Genomic DNA, 19,955 nt, shown 5'->3' with positions numbered 1-19,955 from the left:
TTCAGCTCAGCAGTTGGTTTTCCCGCTTCTTCCAGCCTGTGTCCAAGCTCAAGTCAAGTCTACGTTGTCTGTCCTCGACCTGGCTTCAGCCGCATCCCAGCCCAGTTCCCGTCTATTACAGCGCTCCGGGTTAAATCCAAAAACGTCCTCAAGAATTACAAATCAGGTGGAATTCTTCTTCCAGGATGATGACAAACTCTTCTTCTCTAGATCCTTCTTCATCTGATGCCATCTTCAGAAGACGGAGCAGTAAACTCTTTGACTGTCTCTGTGAAACTGTTTTTTTTTTTTTTTTTTTTAACTTGTCCTGTCCAACAGCTAGGCAGACAGATGAGAGCTGAGGGCCTCTTGTGTTGGACATATTTTACTTTAACAAGAGGGGTTATTAATCTTCAGACAAACCAAAGGTATGTCTGAATAAACCCCTTTTGTAATTGAGGCCAAACTTTATTAATTTCAATCATGTTTGAAAATCTTTGGTGTTGGACCGGACGGAAAAGGAAAGAAGGGAAGAAGAGAGAGGGACGTTAGAAAGAGGGGGGGGGTAGGAGGGTGATAATAGGAGGGGAAGGGGGGTAAGACCATGAAGCAGCATAAAGCAACAAGTTTACTGGTTGTTAATCATTATGGTAAGGTTCAAATGTAGTTCAAAAAGGGCGGGGCCTATCCACACACACACTCAAATGTTATAAACACACCTGCTAGCTGCAAAAATTTCCACCTGTCGACATGTACACAAAACAGATAGTGTTCACACGCATACTTATGCCTTAAAACCAACTAGTGTGAAATCTTTCAGTCATTCAATCATGCAAACTGTTAGTGCAAAGGTGAGCTAACACCTGTGCTCAGGTGAGTGTTTATGTTCTTCTAAAATGGATGGTGGAACGTGGAAAGAAGGAGGGAGAGTGCCCAGCCATCCCCACCCCAAGACCCCCACCGCAGCAGCAGCGGCAGCCGAAATCCCCCCAACGCCACACGGGAACCGGCAGGGAACAACCGCCGTCCGGGCGACCAAGCCCGCCACCCAGGCCAGGGCCAGCAGGACCGCCGCAAGGCCCCCAGAGCCAGAGAGCAGGGAGGCACGGAGGGAAAGAGAGCGCCGCCCCAGCCCAACCAGGAGAGCAGCCCCCCCGGAGAAGGATGCCCACAGCCCCAGACGAGCACCCCACCACCACCCAGGAGTTCCGGGCATCCCCCCGCCCCTACCCCAGGTACGAGCCAGGACCCCCCAAGGGAGACCCGCTCCGCACTCCAGGCAGCCATCCGCCCGGCCCACGGTTGGTCCAGGGAGGAGCAAGGCAGGGGCCCGCCGCCCCCGCCCAGGAGGGGGGAAGCCCGGGGAAAAAAGAGGGCCCACAAGGGGTGTTATAAATATGGCTCGACCAGGCTCGGCCATGTTGGAAGTTTGGCGGGGCCCAGCGCTCAGGGGCAAGGACCAGGACCCACCCCCCAGGGACACGAACACCCCCGGCTCAGGTGTAATATGAACCCCCCCACCATGCGAAGGAGAGCACCGCCAGGCCCAGGGAGCCAGCACCCAAGGGACACGGCCGCCATCGCCAAGGGGCCCGCACCCCCCACCAGGGAAGGGGTAGGGGACAGATGGACCCAGGTCCCACCTTCCTTGCAAAATGTGTGTGCGTGTATGTGTGTTTGAAAGGGTGTGTGTGTGTTTATGTTGGAATGTATATATTGAAGGGGGAGGGGTGTGTGTACTAAGGGGGGTGCAGTTAAAATTGGCGAGTAGGGCACTAAGGGGACATCTCCTGATTACTCACAGTGACGTCCCCTCACCCTCCCCACCAAGGGGCCCTAAATGTCTAAGGTGCGGTTAAAATTGGCGGGTAGGGTGCCAGGAGGACATCTGCTGCTTGCTAGCAGTGATGTCCAAGCACCCCCCCTACCAAGGACCCTACATGTCTAAGGTGCAAACCCTACATGTCTAAGGTGCAAAGTGAAACTCTGTGAAACTTTTGAAATCCACATACTTACATCCCAGAGTTATTCCACCACAGCTCCCAGTGTGTCAGCATCTTTCATGAGTTTTAGTCAGACTCACAGAGTATCTACCTCAGACCATCTACGTTTACTGTTTTGCAATCTCTAGGTGTGTCATTCTTTCTAGTTTAACACCTTCATCGTTATAATGAATGTTGTTATTATTCTGTATCGTTGTTTCTGGATTATTTATCCACCAATTTGTTGGTGCAGTTCTGCAGCTTAAATTGTTCTTTAATTTGTAATTTTCTTTAAGGTAGTTTTATATTTCTGTTTCTTTATGACATATTATTGTGTTGGTGTGAAGGGCTCTCCCCTTTCATTTGTGATTTTCTGTTATGCTTTATTTCCAGGATTTTGGTGTACATTTTTGATAATTAGTTTTTATTACTATCATTTCATTTATTTGTTTGGTTTAGTACTATTTGGCCTAAGAGTTTAGGCTCCCAACTACCTAAAATACTAACGACAATGGTGTCGTCTTTTACAGGGGTTATACCATGCAAAATGAACTTTCTAAACTAAGTGTATTATAATGTTCATTCCTCACTATAAACAACCCCAAAGTGGTGGTACTTCACGTCTTTCTGAGTATTCCTCTAAAAACCGGCTCTCTGAGCACTGCCCCCTCACAATCCACGAAAACAAGCCGGTCTTCGCATTGTGACATCACAAAGTGAGGAACAGCCCCTTCTAGGTAAAGTCTGCACTGCCAGCCCCGCCCCCAGGCTAACACACACGCCCACTTTCTCAGTGAAGCTAAAAAAATGCTTCCATTGCACAATATTCACATCCAACTAGCAAAAGTTTGAACATTGTTCATTTTCGTTGGAGAAACTCAGACAAGCTGCCGAGGCCGGCTCTAGGATGACGTCATGAGCGAAAGGCGGAGCCTCAGAGATTCTGTCGTCTTACTTCCTGGTAGAAAATAGAGCTATAAAAATAACTCATATTTGTTTAAAAAAAATTTCTTTAGTGTGCCAAAGGTACTAAATTATCTATGGATATGGTTTACTTACAAGAAAAGGATGATATAGGACCTTTAAAAGGTGTTCAGCCTTACAAGTTCTGCTCTGCCACAATTGATATTCCATTCTTCTTATTATTACTGTTATCTATTTTATTTGTTATTATTTTATAAGCTGCTTGCACTGTGGGGGAGATGAAAGTAATTTCATCTGTGCCGTAGGTCTTGTGTATGCAGCATATTTGACAATAAAGCTGACTTTGATTTTGATTTTCTAAAAACAAAATGATGTCATGTTCTCGCTCAAACTGAATTTAAAGAAGTTCTCAAAATATACTTTGGTCATGTGACCAGAACTTTCATCCATCTTTATTTTTAACAGTAAAGGTAACTGAAACTAGGAAAGTATACATCCTTTGCTTTCCTTGCCTTGTGTACTTCTTTAATATTGTCTCCGAATGGGACTAATAAAATCCAGTGGGAGTCTCAGTATGTCCATTTATTAATTGGTATCACCCTCTTCTCTCATTTTTCCAGATGCATTTATCAAAAGTTATCCTCTGCGTTTGCATCCTTTAAGATAAACAGTCTTCCCCTTGGTTATATCGTCACACTTTTGATACCATTCACAACACGCATACATTATCATTAAAACTTACAAATATGCAGGGAATTGGAGCAATTTATTAACTAATTTCACACTGAAATATGAAGTTAGAACGACGTTACCCTTTGCTGTTTTGATTTAAGACTCTTTTGTTCTTCTGCTTCTATCAGCCAAATGAAAAAAGAGGCATAACATGTCTTAATTACTCACTCTCAAACGCACTCCTAATTTATCACATGCTGATTACATGTCTGAATGCCCTGGAATCACATTATACCACACAACCCTTTGGGAGTGTGCAGGGTTAATGCGGTAAAACTGTGTATTATAAGCCAAATCATGAACCTTTAAAACCTTAACCAAGTTGCTTTTATGGTACTTAACCCCACCATGCCTGATCAGAGAAGACTTAAGAGGAAAGAAGATGAACAGGCATGCTTATTTAACCTTTGTTACAGAGGATCCGTTTTGTTGCATGTTTCATTTATTCTCAACATCAAGTGTTGCAGCTTAATGAAGGCTGTGAAAACCGGAACAGACTTTGACAAGATGTTAATACTTGATTTCTTTGGAAAAAGAGTGAATTCTATAGACACCAAGCAATAGTTGAAAGTGTCTTCATGAAAGCGTTATTGAGCCAGACCCTAAAGGCCTGAATAACTATCAAATTGGTTGGTTCTGTACAGTTTCAGGTTTTTAATCTGCGTTCCTTCCTCTCACATGGAATTCTTTTTTGCTTCTATGAACTTGAAAGCTTCTGTCTTACAGTGAACAAGATGCTTGAACTTTTGCTTTGGCTGAGGCTTGGCTGTGTTTTTCTGCTTTCTAACCATCCTCTGGAGACTGCAAAAGTTAAGGTTTTGAGGGTTTCATTGCTATTCACATCAAGAGGAACCATTCTCCCAGTGAATTACCTTGATCTGTCCTCCCTGGGGGGAACGTGTAGAGACAAAGCTGTGAAATGCACGCCGGGCACACCATGAATAAAACGGAGCTCGGAAATGTCAAAATCTGTTAGGGAGAACACTGCTACCCCTCTGGTTGTGCTGAAACGGAATTCAGTGTGATCCCTGGTTCAAAAGGAGAAATAAGTTTTTGCTGCACAGTGTTCTCAGGAGTGTGGATCAGTTCTTACCGACTGGTGACATCTCAGGAACGCTGGCTACGTACGGTCCTTCCAAGAACTTTGGCTCATTGTCATTGATATCTTGAACTTTGATTACAAATTCAGACTCGGGCTCCAGGGGGGTGTTGGTGTCAATGTCCACAGCCTGGGCACGCAGGGTGTAGTAAGGCTTCTCCTCCCTGTCCAGACTCCTTAAGGCATGGATGTCCCCTGTCGTTTGGTCAATCGTGAAAATGGAGCCAGCACCATCCCCTGAGAGGGTGTACTTTACCAAACTGTCCCCCTTATCGAGGTCAGTGTGGAGCTGCAAGAAAAAGAAGAAAAAGGGAGGTTGAGGGCAGACATTGGAGCATTTATGGATTCTCTAAAAACATTAAGAAGGAGCTGTCGAAGAGTTCACAAAGAGAGTGAAGAAGAGCTGACTGCACATCAAAAAGTAAAGTCATTGCTCTGCAAAGATCTGAAAAACACAACATCAGGAGAAAAATACAATGATTCTGCAATCGGAACATTTTGTGGATTAATAAGGCATAAATAATGTATTCTGATGGTGCAATTACGCTGCTCTGACAGCTCTTCAACACAGTGAAACTATTGCTATTTCGATCACGGATCGGGTATGTTGTGTAAAATGGAGAAATTCAGTGGGAATTCCACTCAAAAGAGGAAAAGATCAGCCTGAAAAATGGTGACGTAGAAACCCGTTTATCACAATAAGAATGTTCCTGCTTCCTCCTCACTGAAAGGCTTGGGACCAAAAGACTTGGCACAGAAGAATAACATCAGTCCTCGGTAATATAGATCGAGCACAGAACAGTAGCTCTATTTGTACAAGACAAACACATTCTTGGCTGTCGGCGCAAACCTTGTTGAAATAGTTATGTTGCCTTTGTTGCAGAAAACAGCTACGATATTCAAATCTTTTTAAATATTTACAGGCTCTAATGCAATGTGATCATAACCATAGCGGGTTATGGATTTTGGCCCTCTAGTCAATGGCATGATGTTTCCAGCAGCGCTGCTGAACAGCAGTTTCATATTAGGAGACAAGAAGAAATATTTCAAGCACTGAAGCCAAAGTCTACCCAATATACCCAGCTGACAAGGCTAAGGGGCTGTTTTGGATATGCAGCTTTTTTTTCCTTCACCACAACAGATTGTCTGACTTGAGCTGTCTGTAATTCCACACCTCATCATGGATTTTTGGAGCCCTTTTCAATCAGTGATGGGTCTAGTGGAAATGGACAGGACAGCTCCTGACGGGTTGTTCTTTTACTGAGAAAAAATTACAGCAATTCCTTCAGCTCAATTGAGGCAGAGCCTCTCTTTCATTAGAGATACAAATGATTTTGCCTGTTTCTGTGCTTTACATTGATTTTGGACAGAGTAGCGGTGGAGCATCAGGGGAGGAATCGGGTTTACCAACATATTGTGTGAAACACTGACCCCTTCAGATAAGTTATTGAGCTCCCCCTTTAATTGTTCTTTTTTCAACCGAGTGAATTTGCTACAGGATTGTCATCAGCAGCTTTTAATGGGTGACTGTTTTCACATGAGGAACTGCCAGTGGGGTGAAAACAAAGGACCAAATGCAGCTCTGGATGTTGTAGACGGCACTTCAAGCAGACAAGGAAAAGGACAACAGGAGCAGTTTGCAATTCACACCAACTCACCAGGTTCACAGAAGCATAGCCTTAAAGAACTGTCAGCCAGGCTGCATTGCTATTCAAATTATTCTCAGGACTCAACTTTAGTGGAATACTAGGCTGCTAAATATTTTTCACAGTGTGTTGTTTATTAATGAGTTGTGTTTCTATTCCACAAGGGGATAATTTAACAAGAGAGTGGATTTCAAAACAGCTTTTATTTGGGAATAAACTAAGCTATTTGAATAATGAATTTTCTGTGCACTTTTCACCTTGCATATTATTAATACTGATAGGTCAAACGCTGCGGTCACAAATACAGCTGCCACCATGCAAGGACCTTGGAGACCCTCCCATCAGTCATTTATCACGCTGCTGCCTTCCTGCCACCCACCTGTCCCTGGACTGCCACCGTGCAACTTCCAGATGTGCCCGGGCAGCCACTGATCGATGTAAAAAAAAAAATTAAAAAAACTTCCTTTTAATTTGAACTTTTTCTTGAAACCTCGGTGGCCACCACAACGCATGTAAAAATACTACTGGAGCCTCACGATTACAAATGGCTCCGTGCAGCCACCTGCCGAGTTTGCTGAAAAACTTGCATTTACATTTGATGTAGGTGTTATGCATGGCTTCCTCACGCTCATCAGGAAATCCCTGAAGCCTTCATGCTAGAAAGATTTTGAACAAAAATCTCAAGTTCACTCATGAGATGACTGCTGTTTGTGGCTCACGCTTTGTTGGCTCATCATTACGTCAGGACAGGGACATTTGTTTGCTCTGTCTGAACCTCATCGTGGTGTAATACTCTGAGATGACCAATGGTGAGATCCCATGAGTCTAAGGCGGGGATATCTAAATGTAAAACATGCTGCAAGTGCTTCAAAGAGTGAGCCAACAGGGCCCTAAAACACCAGGAAACTGCTTTCCAGTCATGCTTGAATTGTTTCATTTACTCCAGAAGGTTTCCCAATTTTCATGATAAGTAATTAGTGCTGAGACTTTTTTTTTGACCCATCTGTTTCAAATAGAAAAAACAATAAAATGCTCGGGGCAATCTTATATTTTATAGCATGTCCATAATACAACACTGAACTGTTTCAGTGAACTATTAGAGTAAGTCATGCAAGTGTCAGTTCCATGTTGGATGTTACTTTGTCTGGAAAAGAATGTCCTCTGTGACCTTGTATGCTTTTCCTGGTTGACCTTTGCTTTTTTTGGCTTAAAAAATACGAGCAAAATAAGATGGGAAGGAGAGAAGATGCAAGAAAAGGGAGAGGAAGAGAGGAAGGTTAACAGAAGGAGTTGAGTATAGCACCTCATTTATAAGCCCAATGTTGTGCAAAATCCAGTGCACACCGGTTTTTGACCTGCATATCAAAGTAAACTAATCATAGCTTTAATGTGATTCCAAATTCTTCCAATGTTTTTGTTCTATTGAGAAATAAACAGAGAGATTATGGGTCACAGATGATAAAACAGAAATGCTGCTCTATAACCGAAGCCCCCATTTTATCAGACCCTTAGCCCCCCCCTCATATGGAAATAGTCTTATGTTGTCCTTGAAACCGCACGTTTCTTCCCATGTTACCAGCCTCACTTGATCAGCGTACTTCCACCGCTGTAACATGAACCATCTGAGACCCCCCCCCCAGTCTGCTACCATCCTAGTTCACAGTTTTATCACGTCCCGACTCGACACCCCACTGTTTTGTCCCCCCCAGAAAACTCCACAAGCTTCAGCTTGTTCTACACTCATCATAACAACAACCTCATCCACCCAGCAACTGCACTGGATCCTCAAACATCACATTCAGTACAAGACATTTGCTTTTTACCCACAAGGCCATTCTGGAAGTCGCCCCCTCGTACCATAGCAGCCCACATTCCCAGATCCTCCTCATCCGTCCACAAGTATGGAGGACAGAGCTTTGAGCTGCTCTGCCTCCCCCCTTTGGAATTTCCTCCCCCCTGACATTTTCAGTATCATTTATTTTTGAATTTCTTCAAACAAAACTCAACACATCTGTTCAGGCATTCCTGCTCTTTATTATTTACATTCGTCTGGTTTGTTTTATGTTTCGTTTCACTTTCTGCTGTTTCTGGGTTTTTCTTTTTTATGTTTTAATCATTTGACTTTACTGCAACCTGAAGTTTTTAAATGGAGCCATATTAAATAATGTATTGCTATAATACAAAAATTGCATTGTCCAATTTATATTAATCCTATTTGGGGTCAAGAAATGCTGGAGCCTATCCCAACTACTGTTGGCTGAAGGCAGGGTACAGCCGGGATGGTTTCTCAGTCTAATCTGGGCCCCGCAAACACACCTAATATACCTAATTTACTATCATCAGTTATCATAAACATTTTTTAAAGAAAAGCTGCTATTTAATGACTTTTTAATAACTTTCTTGAGTTGTTTTGTTTTTTGTTTTTACTTTGAATAAAACAAAATAAGTTCTGAATAAACACGGGCAACACACGTGTGATGTCATGAACACGGATCAGTCCATCATTCCAGTCCTTTGAATAAAGTCATGTGACCATCCAGTGTCTAGAATGTTCTAAGAATGTTCCCTTTGGATTCTTTGGATGTGGAAAAACAACAGTGGTGAACTTTAGGAAACATGTGAATGGATTTGACATTCATTCTAGTTTACTTGTTGGTTTGGACACAGATTTCATTTAACTTGATGATCTGGAAGAAATCCAAGAATCTGGAAAACTGTTTAGTAGCAGGAATTTCTGTCTGAGTCTCACTGCTGGAAGTTTGGATGAAGATGATCTGGATCCACTTTAGGGCAGAAAATAGGATCCAATCGGATCGTTAAAATAAACCGATTTTAACTCTGAATGGTGTCAACAACTACTAATCATGATATGATTGATGAAATGAAAATGTGTTCAAATGAAACATTACATCCCTACAACATCCTGTCACAGAGCAGTCAATCTGGATTCTGTAAGCTTGTCTTGGGCTGAGTCCAAAATCCTTCTCTCCTCGCTGACCCCTAAAAGTCAATATAGTGCAGGACCATCAAGTACCCTGGATTTTAATTTAATTTGGACACATACTCACTAGTTTTTCTTTATTTTCCTAAATGCCAAATAGTATGTCACCCATTTTTGTTGTAAAAACTTAATAAATATGAACATTTTCCAAAGACTACTTAAGAATCCACAGTGTTCTGGTGATGAAAACTTGGGGGGTTTATAAAAAATGAATTGACAAAATTCTTTTTCAAATGATTAATTGTTCATATGCAATGCATTGTGGACAATATTTGTTAATAGATTGAGCATTGATGCATATTGTTTTTTTGCAGAGAATTCTGGGAGTTGTCCAGGAAATTGTAGATTTGAACACTCCCTATATAGTGCACTAACCGGGGAGTAGGGAGGAAATCCAGACACAACCTTTGAGATATGATCGGCCTTCCTCCCATTTGCTGCAGTGTATGAAACCAAACAAATCTAACTGTATTTACAAAACGCTTTTTTGTGAAACCAAGATTCTTACAGAATAAAATTAATGTAAAAGTAAAAAAAAAAACAAATCATTGAAGCACCAACACTGCTCTCAATCCCCCCACATTGCATAAAAAGAAAATGAAGACATGATCAAAAATAGGGCTGGAAATCGGAATGAAAGGCTGAGAAGGAAAGAAAGACACCTAAACATGTCAAAAAGAAAATAACTGCAACACCTTCTGAGTAATTGTCCTTCATCTTGAATAAGCAAACAATCCTTCATTGAGTCTATTAAATCTGATGTTTGAACAGAATCTTTTGTCATGAACCGGGTCGAACGGAGCAGTTCCGGGTCTCCTCATCAGTAATTTGGAGCTGAGCTGTCGAGGAAGGGCAGCAGAATGAGCTGTTAGTTTGATGGGCAGCAGCGAGTGAGAACGACAGCATGCTCAGTGAGAGGACGCGGGCAGATGACAGCTCACATGTCATCGCTCTCACCTGGTGTTGTCATGACGACAGCTTCAACCAAGCTCTCCTCCCTCTATCTCACCGCACACACTAAAGTCCTTTGAGGTGTTTCACAAGACACATGATGACCATAAAAAGAAGGGGCATGTTCCCCAGTCACCTTGCTATAAAATGAACTCCCACTGTTATAAAAAAAAAAAGAACCATTTTCTCCAGCTCTGACTGATCAACCGCATAATTAAAATCACAGGCCCCATATTGTGTTGCTCCCTTTCTGAAAGCCTCCCACATTTCTGAACTCTGTCACTGGTTTTCCACAATCACGTCTTCATGGCTACGAAACACAATCAAGATTTGTTCTTGTTTGTTCATTTTAAACACACTTCTTTCAATCAGCCTTAGAAATCAAGAACAAAAGACACAAATGTCACAACAGTGTCTCTGAGTTTACCACAAGGTTACAGCCTCTCCCCTAATGTCGCCCCCTCCCTGTTCCTGCCTCTTCCACGGGGGAAGAGGCAGGAACGGGAATGGAGCTTTAGCACCAAGGGTAGTTTATCTTCAGGTGCTTTATTTCCAACATTTGAGTGGCTGTGTTTCAATTACCTCTTTATTGACAGCAGAATTAAACTGTATTTATTTCCAAAGTCAAACAGAGCAGGAGTCCTGTGCAAATATTCAGTCTGAAGACTAACACGAAGATTTGGACAAAGACAAATCTGCCAAACGGACACATCAACAGCAGAAAATGCTGTGAGAAGATAAACCACAGATTCAGAAAACAGTGACCGGGGATGCTTTCACACTGAGGGTGTATTAAGACTGGACACATTTGGTTCGCTTAAAGTGAGTTAGAGTTTGTTTACCCCATAACCTGGAACAAATTTTTGGTCTGAATACAGCCAAGTGGACCTCTGTCCAGGTCCAGGAATTGCTCTCTGACCCATCTTTCGTGGTGATCTCAGGTCGTTTTTAATCGGACTGAGCTTCGGTTGGCTCTGAGTTTCTTCAGTCTGAATACGCTCTGTGCTTGGAACAGAACGTCTAAATGATCTATCCCAACAAGAATTGCAAAGTTTATGATTATAATTTCTGCCTCTTTACCCTGCCCTCACAATTCCTGGCCAATTACTGAATGGATATTTAGTCACATGGTTTTGTTACAAGCTTTGGTTTGAAACAGGAAAGCCTGCTTGAAGACAGTCTGAATACAGACAAAACGCAAGGGTCAGGAAGGGTCACATTCAGCAGATTCAGTCCGGACCAACAGACCCTTCCAGTCTGAGTACAGACCAAACGCAGAGCCTTCTAGTCTGAGTACAGACCAAACGCAGAGCCTTCCAGTCTATGTACAGACCAAACGCAGAGCCTTCCAGTCTGTGTACAGACCAAACGCAGAGCCTTCCAGTCTGTGTACAGACCAAACGCAGAGCCTTCCAGTCTGGGTACAGACCAAACGCAGAGCCTTCCAGTCTGGGTACACCCTAAAACAGTCCAGTGGACTTGGTTCAAGTGGGGGGCATTGTCCTAAAGGTCATTTACTCTTTTTAGTTTGCAGCCCTCTGTCTTTGGTCCTCCGGATTCTTTCTTTTGTCTACCACTATTCAAGGAAAGATGACTGTTAGTCCAGATGCCATGACTCAACATCACGAGGATGAATGAGAACCTTGGATGTCTGGGTAGTTTGTGTGGCATTCACACTGAAAAGAACAACACCTTTGGATCCGCTTCAGTGGCATTTCACAGGCATTTGGGGGAAACAAACTCTTGAACGAATAAATCTGCCAGTGTATGTTACTCTTGATTTATTTTATGAACATTTTGATGCCGAAAACAAGTCTGAATAAAAAACAAATGTATCAGGGTTCAGGAGCTTTTATCCTGAAATGAAGGCAGTCAGAGATATGCGGACATGCAAGGAAAAGAACTCCTGAAAAGAAAACTGACTGAGTCTGAGAGTTTATTATAATTGATGTGGATCATTAAAAGTCTTGAAGAATCAAAAACCTCATCCCCTCCTGCATGGGATCAATTATCATCAAACCTATGATTTCAATTTCTAAGTTTGTACATATATAATACATCAAAACACCTCTGATTTCCAGTGACCTGGAGCCAACACAGCAGTGCTATCACTTTGCATAAGTGTTTATGGCTCTAATTCTGAATAAATTATCACAAATGATGAAGGGGGAGTTTACCTTTGATTGTTCTCTGACTTGCAACAAAAAGGCCGTCTTTTTTAACATGTTAGCATGAAACGGCCTTTTTAAATTCATTTTCTTGTGATTCAGAGCTGGTGCCCAGTGGAGTTGCATTTGATTTGCACAAAAAAGAAATGCAAATTCTTTGTAAAAAAGAAGAGGCCCATTGCTTCATTAATTATAAGTCAAAGTTGACTGATATTAATTAAAAAATCCATTAAAATAACAATGGTAATTTCTTTTAAAAAAGGAATATTAAAGAAGCAGACAATGGATGTCTTTAAATGTCAACACACTCGCTTTATAAAACGAATGTAAAATCATAATCATAACCACTTTAATGTGACAAAAGATGATGTTATTTTAACCAGAGGGAAAAATAAATAGTTGCTTTATTAATGGCTCCATTCTGAATCCCATTAACCATCAAAACTATCAGAGTGTGGAGAATTCAAATGCAGACATTATTGATAACTTAAAACAAATCAGAATCTGCACCTAACTCATCAAGAGCCTGCTGACAGAATGATGAGGATGACCTCCACCTTCATTTTTCCCAGTGACGGTAATTAATAATATGCTCTAGTCAGGGTATCTGTTGACATGTCGCCTATAAAAAGATGCATTGCTGGTGTGTGCGTGGAAATGAAATGAGATTCCTGGTAACGTCTACTTCTCTTTGCGAGGACCTGCATTAGCATTCCTCTGCTTTAGTTTTCCCCCTTCAGATCGTTGCTTTGCATGCCGCTCCTCAAAACATATTTACATTTCAGAGCTTTAGTGATGTTAGTCAAACAGATGGTTCAGTTGTTAGGTATCAATACATGTTCCTAGAAACCTAATTTATTCCGAATGCAAAGACAAAAGGGATTGGATAATATGTGTTCACTTCAGTAATGTTGTTTGTAGCCAGTAGGTCAGATCGTTCCGTCTGTCACCGTTTAAAAATCCCTGCTAGTCATTATATTTGTAGAGACTCGAGCCTCTTGTCTGGCGGTGGAAGCTGACATTGTTGGTGGTGAAACTTGCGTTAGGGATTGTCTTGTGGAATTCTTAATCTGGAAGGCGCAGGGCTCCTTGTTACTGTCAGGATTTGCAGCACATGGTGCCACAGAGGCAAGGCAATAAACTTGCATATTGATTAATTTGAGTGATTTCAGCAAAGAACGTAACCTACCTCGGTAGAAAAGGCTGTAATTGGATTTCTGCAGCCAGGATTATATGGAGCTCCTCAGGAATGCATATCAAAGCTGGAACCTTTGTCTGATATCCAGCCAATCACGATCCGTCACTTGGTGGTGGTCCAACTTTCCCAAACCAACAAGTTTCAAATCCATGAACACCCCAGTTATGTTTATGACTTTCATCACATTTTTGTCTTTTAGTTGTGAGAAATGTTTGCCTTACCTGCCTTACCTAAAATATAACATTTTAGGGAAGATAAAGCTTCTCCCTCCTTCATGTCAATCATCAGCATGTGTCTGCAAATGCTTTAGTGTCCGTTACTGCTTTGGCTTCTATTAATACCATGCTGTTGTATTAAGTTTATTTCAATACTCTGGGAGGTAAAATCCATACTGAGTCCAAGTCCCAGTCCTCCGAGCTCAGCTGTCTGACATGTTGACAGTCTGTTGTTATGTTTCAGGAGGCTTCATATCCACATCTTTTCAGGTCTCTACCATACCTTTCCATATCATGAGTGTGAGCTGAGTAGTTCCTTTTTTTTTGTTTTTTTTTTGGGTCTCTGCAGCGCCGGAGAGCAGGTGATGGGAAGAGCATTCTATGTCAAATCCTGCAAGCTTATTATAGCTGATCGATATTGGCTTGTGAGCCATTTCTTTGCTGCTGACAGCTCAGAGCTTCCTATCAGGATAGTGTCATGCCAGAGTCAGGTAATAAGGATGGAGGCAAAAACACATGGGGGGGTTCTACTGGCAAATATCCAGCCACAGTATATATATGTGTGTGTGTGTGTGTGTGTGTGTGTGTGTCAATACAGGTTTACTTTATATCCTGCTCTGGTTTTGACACCAACTCTTCCAGGACCAGTCAGGTCCAAAGTGGACTTTCACTCAGACCGCTCAACAGTTCTGACATTCCGGTCCAGGTTTAGGATGAGAACTGAGTAGAAGTCAGTTGTGGGTCTGACTTAGCCATGATCTAACAATGAAGCCAAACTGGTTTAATGCAATACATTTTTAGGCAACAACATATTAGGCTTAGCTGTGCAGACTGTTTGTGTGCAACAATTCTAGGATCTTTTAATAATAAGATCCTGTTTATAAAATAAAAAAAAAGAACCTTGATGCACTTTTCACAAAAACAAATCAAAGTAAATCAAATTATCAGCCACCAAGGTCCAGGGCTGCGTTATTCACAACTTTGTCAGAGACTGATTTGGAATTTATGGGTGTAATGAACAAGACTTGCATTGATCTGAAAAAATCAGGTATGAATCTCCCTGTAGCAGTTATTAATCACATGTGTTTTCTGTGATTACAGTTTATGAAGAAGCTAATATGATCCAAAACGGATGCCCACTCACATTTGGATTAAGCTACTCCACTACCCCTCAGCTACTTGCAATTACATGACTGAATATTAGGCATTAGGCCTCCTCTGGTCATGTGATGGTAGCTAAATCCAGAGCTGATAAGCAGACAGTCAAGTAGCATTGAGCCACTAAATTTGAGCAATCCTAAGCGCTACCATCAATTCAGTTTTATGGATTTTGTTTTCTGTTGCTTCACTTCTAAATGTATTGTGTGAAAACACTAACAGTATTGGGGCAACTCTGTGCTTATATATCTACAGCTTTGGTTCTCCTATCATTGATGCTCTCTGACCCCCCCGTCAGTCAATGTTAGCTGATGTTTTTTTTTCTCCACTTGACACTTGTTGCTCTTCAATCCCTTTCGTTTAGTCTTGTTACCCTCTGTGTCTGTCTCTGCCACATCAAGTTACCACAATTTTGTTCATTTTATGATTTCAGGTTTTAGTTAACCTGCCTCCGCTCATGTTTGGGTTCTTCAGCAACCGCCATCTCTGACACTAAGCCACCAGGGAGAAGAGTACTTCTGAGTATTGAGGTCTGACTCAGCTGTTAAGTGGTGTTAACCCTCAAAGCTTTCAAGTTAACCGGGTCTATTTTGAAGCTTCAGTCACAATTGTCCTTATGGGTGGATGCAGAATACTTTTTGAATAATTGGCTGGAATCTCTGTTAACCAAAAAAATGACACTAGATATAATCAAATAAATGAAAAAACACTACACACCTGCTCAGCGGTCAAATATTTTAAAACGCAGCTAACGTGAAATAACCGACATAAAGATGTACAGAACGTTCCCCGTCAGTGTCGACTCACGACTGGAAAATGTTGGTTGTAAGTGATATGAAGAGAGTCATTACAATATCATTGGGGAACATGATACAGTGAATACAAGGAGAAGTACATTATCATGAGAATGAAATATAAGAAATATATGACTCTGGCAGCACAGATGAATGATACCATTAGCTTTAATTTTAGCCGTTCTTTCACAGTTTCTAGAAACATTCATCATCAACATATATTATAAGTCTCAATGACCTCAACCTCCTAAAACGTCCTAACCATATGCTGCATCACTAACTACCTCATGTATAATCTTCAAGAGAAACGTCATTTGACATCACGTTGCATATCATAGAGAAGTGCAAAGCCAAATTTTTAAGAAACAGTTTTTTTTTTAAATATATTCTTCTAAAATGTCTTCTCTGCTTTATAAACAAATTTGCACAAAAAAGGTTAAACCAGACACATTTCCTTCTAAATTGCTAAAGTAAAAACAATAATTTAACACAAACAGCCTTCCAGATAAGCCTTCACTAATCTTCAATGGTGTAAGAAAATCCGATTTTGTTGGTCCTTCTTTAAGGATACAGTGGAAAAATCAACAAAATTATGGAAGATTATTGTTTGGCACATTGATTTTAGCCTCACTTAGCTGTAGGTCACAGAATAACCGTGCACATTTCTGTGTAATGCAATTAAGTTATGAAGCGTGTGATTTGTGAGTTGAAGTTAATTAGCTGCTGTTTTTTCTTTCTTTCCTGCAGACTGTTCTTCTGAAGTATTTATCATCGTTGTGGCATGCAAACTGCTTTGCCGTTTAAATACGGGGCCTCTCAGGTTAAAGTTTTATTGTTTAAATCCAGACCATTTAAACTGAACAATGTTTAACAGCGTGGAACTCACCATTGCTTGTAAATTTCATATGGAATCTTTCTTTTGCCGGCCGGGTGTGTACGTCTTGTTCAGAGGGTTTTTATGTCCGTGTTATTGGTGCTTATTGAAAGATTAAACTGCAAGATCCAATTCAATAATAAATCTCATGAATGTGTGAGGTTGACCTGGGAGAAGAGCCATCAATAAAAGGGATGGTCTTTCATCGTTGGATGGCGAGTAAGAAAATAAAAATGTAGGAGAGACAGTGGCAGCCATGATGAAAAGGACTGGCATATTGACTTAGATATAAATCATTTATCCGAGTATTCGAGTGAGAAATGGTTGCTGGCCGATGCTTCTGCATGTTTTCAGCTAAAATGTTTATTGAGGAGGAAGACTGCCTCTTAATATTTTAGCCGTGATTTGAACCTGGTATCATTTCTTTCCACTGACTAGTGTCTTAACAAAGTGAAGTGAGCCTGGTTCCACCAAATGAGAAAGGAGAATGCACGCCGCTCATGTAAAGAGGATGGAGCATGTCCTGAAGCCAGCGGGGCCGGTCTGAAATTCAAAATGATTTTAGTTTGAGGTTAACAGTCTTTTCAACTCTGATGCAGCATCAGATGGGACCAAGCTTGAGCAGCCAGAGAAAAGTTTTCTCTAAATATTTTTGCAGAAATGTGAGCTCATCTTTGGAAAACAAATAAATCCACCTCTTCCACAGCTCACACGGTAAACGTGAATCAGCTGATTCAGACACAGAGAAAAGTGGCTACCCGTGTCGGCTGAGCTCCAGTATGCAACACATCACAAGTGTTTTTTGTGAAAACGGTTTAAAGTGACTGAAGTCAAAAAGTGTCAACAGTGGAGCTAAAGCGTGTTAAACAAACGAAAGGAGAATTGTTTTTCATCTAATGCAAATCATTCCATGGATCCCTTCGTATTCAATGTTGCACTATAAAAAAATATTTCAAAGGGTTGTCATTATGAGCGAGCCAAATGTTTTATGTTAGACGGTATGTTTACCAATTTATTTATGGGTAAATTGTACCCATGCTACCGACTAATCAATAGCAATGTTTACAATTTGTAAAAAAAGAAAAACGTGTGAAATTGAACCAAATGCTTCAGATTTCTGTGCAAAAATTGACAATAAATAAATGTTTTCAGAAAGTAAATACAGAATGTCATTACAGAAGTCAGTTACTCAGTCAAAGCAAAAATTAACTAATTACAACGACGCTTACACATAGTCCTTGAAAAGCTTTTTTACTGTATATATTATTTAGGAGGTCTACTTAATTTCAACATTAAAAAGGTAAAAATAAAAATCACCACAAGAGTTTTTGTGTTTTTTATGTTGATTTTTAAAAGATTCAGAATTAATGTCAGAATTCTGACATAAATGTGTTTTACGACACAATTGTTTTTTTTTCTGTTTCTTACTGAAAAAGTAAATTTAATTCCAGTCACAATAATTTCCTATAATTTGCTTCTTTCTTCTGACATAACTTTAGTTTTTCTGTCATTAGAATGTTTCCAGCTACATTTCTATGGTGAGGATTGTTCACTCTAATTCAATCCTTTAGTGACATCTCCTTGGTTCTTGTCATCTTCTGCACCCCCCCACTAGTCACAGCAGGTAGGTTATCAATTATCCACAGCTGTCCTGATTTGTGTTAATGACCTCCAATGTATTTAAGTCTCTGGTTTCCAGGTCTTCTGATGTGTCACCTCTTTCTTCTCGCTGGGGTCATGTGTCTGTGGGTTTTAGTTTTTATTGGCTCATGTTTAAATACATACGTTTCTGCCACTAAGCCTGGTCTCCTGCATTTTGGGTCCTACCCCAACAGGTCCCAAAATCTGGAAAAAGAGCTATAGGAATCAAATAAAGATTCTCCACAGGTTTCTCCACCAATGTGTGGGTTCTGCTGCCAAATGTCGGCATCGTCATAAACATGAGATTATCAAGCATTTTGACATAACCACTGCCTGAAGTGAGCGGGTGCTTTAAAAATGCCACATTTAATCCAAACTGCTGGGACTATTGCTGCTCATTCCTGTTCTAATGAAGCCATTGTCATTTGTCCTGTCCCGATGGTTTTACGGGTAGTCAGAGTGATGCCTGACTGTATGAAATGTCTACTGGTACCACTTAGTGTGTTTTAATACTGAGTGTGTTTTAAAATGGGACACTTTTCCACCAAGTTGCCTTCATTTGTTTATCATTTTCTAGCGTCAGAAAACAAAAATCCAATCCATCAGTGATTTATCACGTTAAAAGCTGCTGCTGCTCTGAACCACTAAAATCCTGCAGAGAAACTCAGCAAAGAAACTTTCACTGTAAAAGAATCTCTGGCTCCAGCGTGATTTCCATGTCGAACCAAGGAATGGAAACCTGTGCTTCCATGAAACTGTCTGGAATCTGGAATAATAGACTCATTTTTTTTGTTCACATTTGTTTAATTTGTGCCCCGCATCAGCTCTCCTCCCTCCTTCCTCAGGAAAATGACCTAGAAATCGATCTCTGGAAAGCATCATAGAGGATGTTTGACGGTTTAAAAGGCAGCTGATGCGGGCTGAGGAGAGACGTGCTGCAGGAGTTTTAAAGGGAAATCTCAATTGTGTCCTTGGAGGAAGTCCTTCTGGCATAAGTACGGTCTAAACAGCTGCACAAACATTTCGTTCTTCATGTTTACTATAAATAAACATACGCACTTACACAAATTATTTAATAAAAATAACATAAGGTACTTAGTAGAGTTCTAAAGGAGCAAACATGCAGACAAACCTCAAAATAAATGTAAATTTTGTGGACTCATTTTTCAATCTAGTGAGTCTTGGGGGTCCTGGAAATGGAGGGGATACTCGTGTTTTTGTTCCGAGTGTACATGAATGCCCTTAATAAAGGACATTATTTAGCTGCAAATTACAAAAATGGTGAAGCAATAAATGTTCTTTTTAGTTTTTGTTTTATTGTATTACAGCTACATTTTAAAACTATATATTTTCCATCTATTCTACTTGTTTGAGGCTTTAGCTTTAATTTGCTGCCATTAACATGTACACGTTACATGTGCGTTTATGTATGTAACATGTACGTTTACATGAATCAGCCACTGATTGTCCAAAAGTGACTTTTTTAGGCTTTTCTTTTTCTAGAAAAAAAAAGAAAATTCTGCGCTTATCCCTTAAAGTAACACAAGAAACTGGAATAAACAATAAGAAGGTGGAATAAAGATAGGAGGGGAC

General features: G+C 40.8%; 1 protein-coding gene across 1 annotated transcript in view; it reads right to left on the bottom strand.

Annotated features, from left to right (window-relative positions):
- Positions 1–19,955, bottom strand: part of LOC101154816 (cadherin-12) — a 117,775-nt gene that overhangs the window by 49,993 nt on the left and 47,827 nt on the right. The window contains exon 3 of the mRNA XM_023950198.1: positions 4,711–5,005. Coding sequence (XP_023805966.1) covers positions 4,711–5,005 — 295 coding nt within the window. The remainder of the gene's footprint in view (positions 1–4,710; positions 5,006–19,955) is intronic.

Source organism: Oryzias latipes, chromosome 20 (genome assembly GCF_002234675.1).
Source record: "Oryzias latipes chromosome 20, ASM223467v1".
NCBI lineage: Eukaryota > Metazoa > Chordata > Actinopteri > Beloniformes > Adrianichthyidae > Oryzias > Oryzias latipes.
Note: the sequence above shows the minus strand (reverse complement) of the source record. Positions and strands in the feature narration are given on the sequence as shown.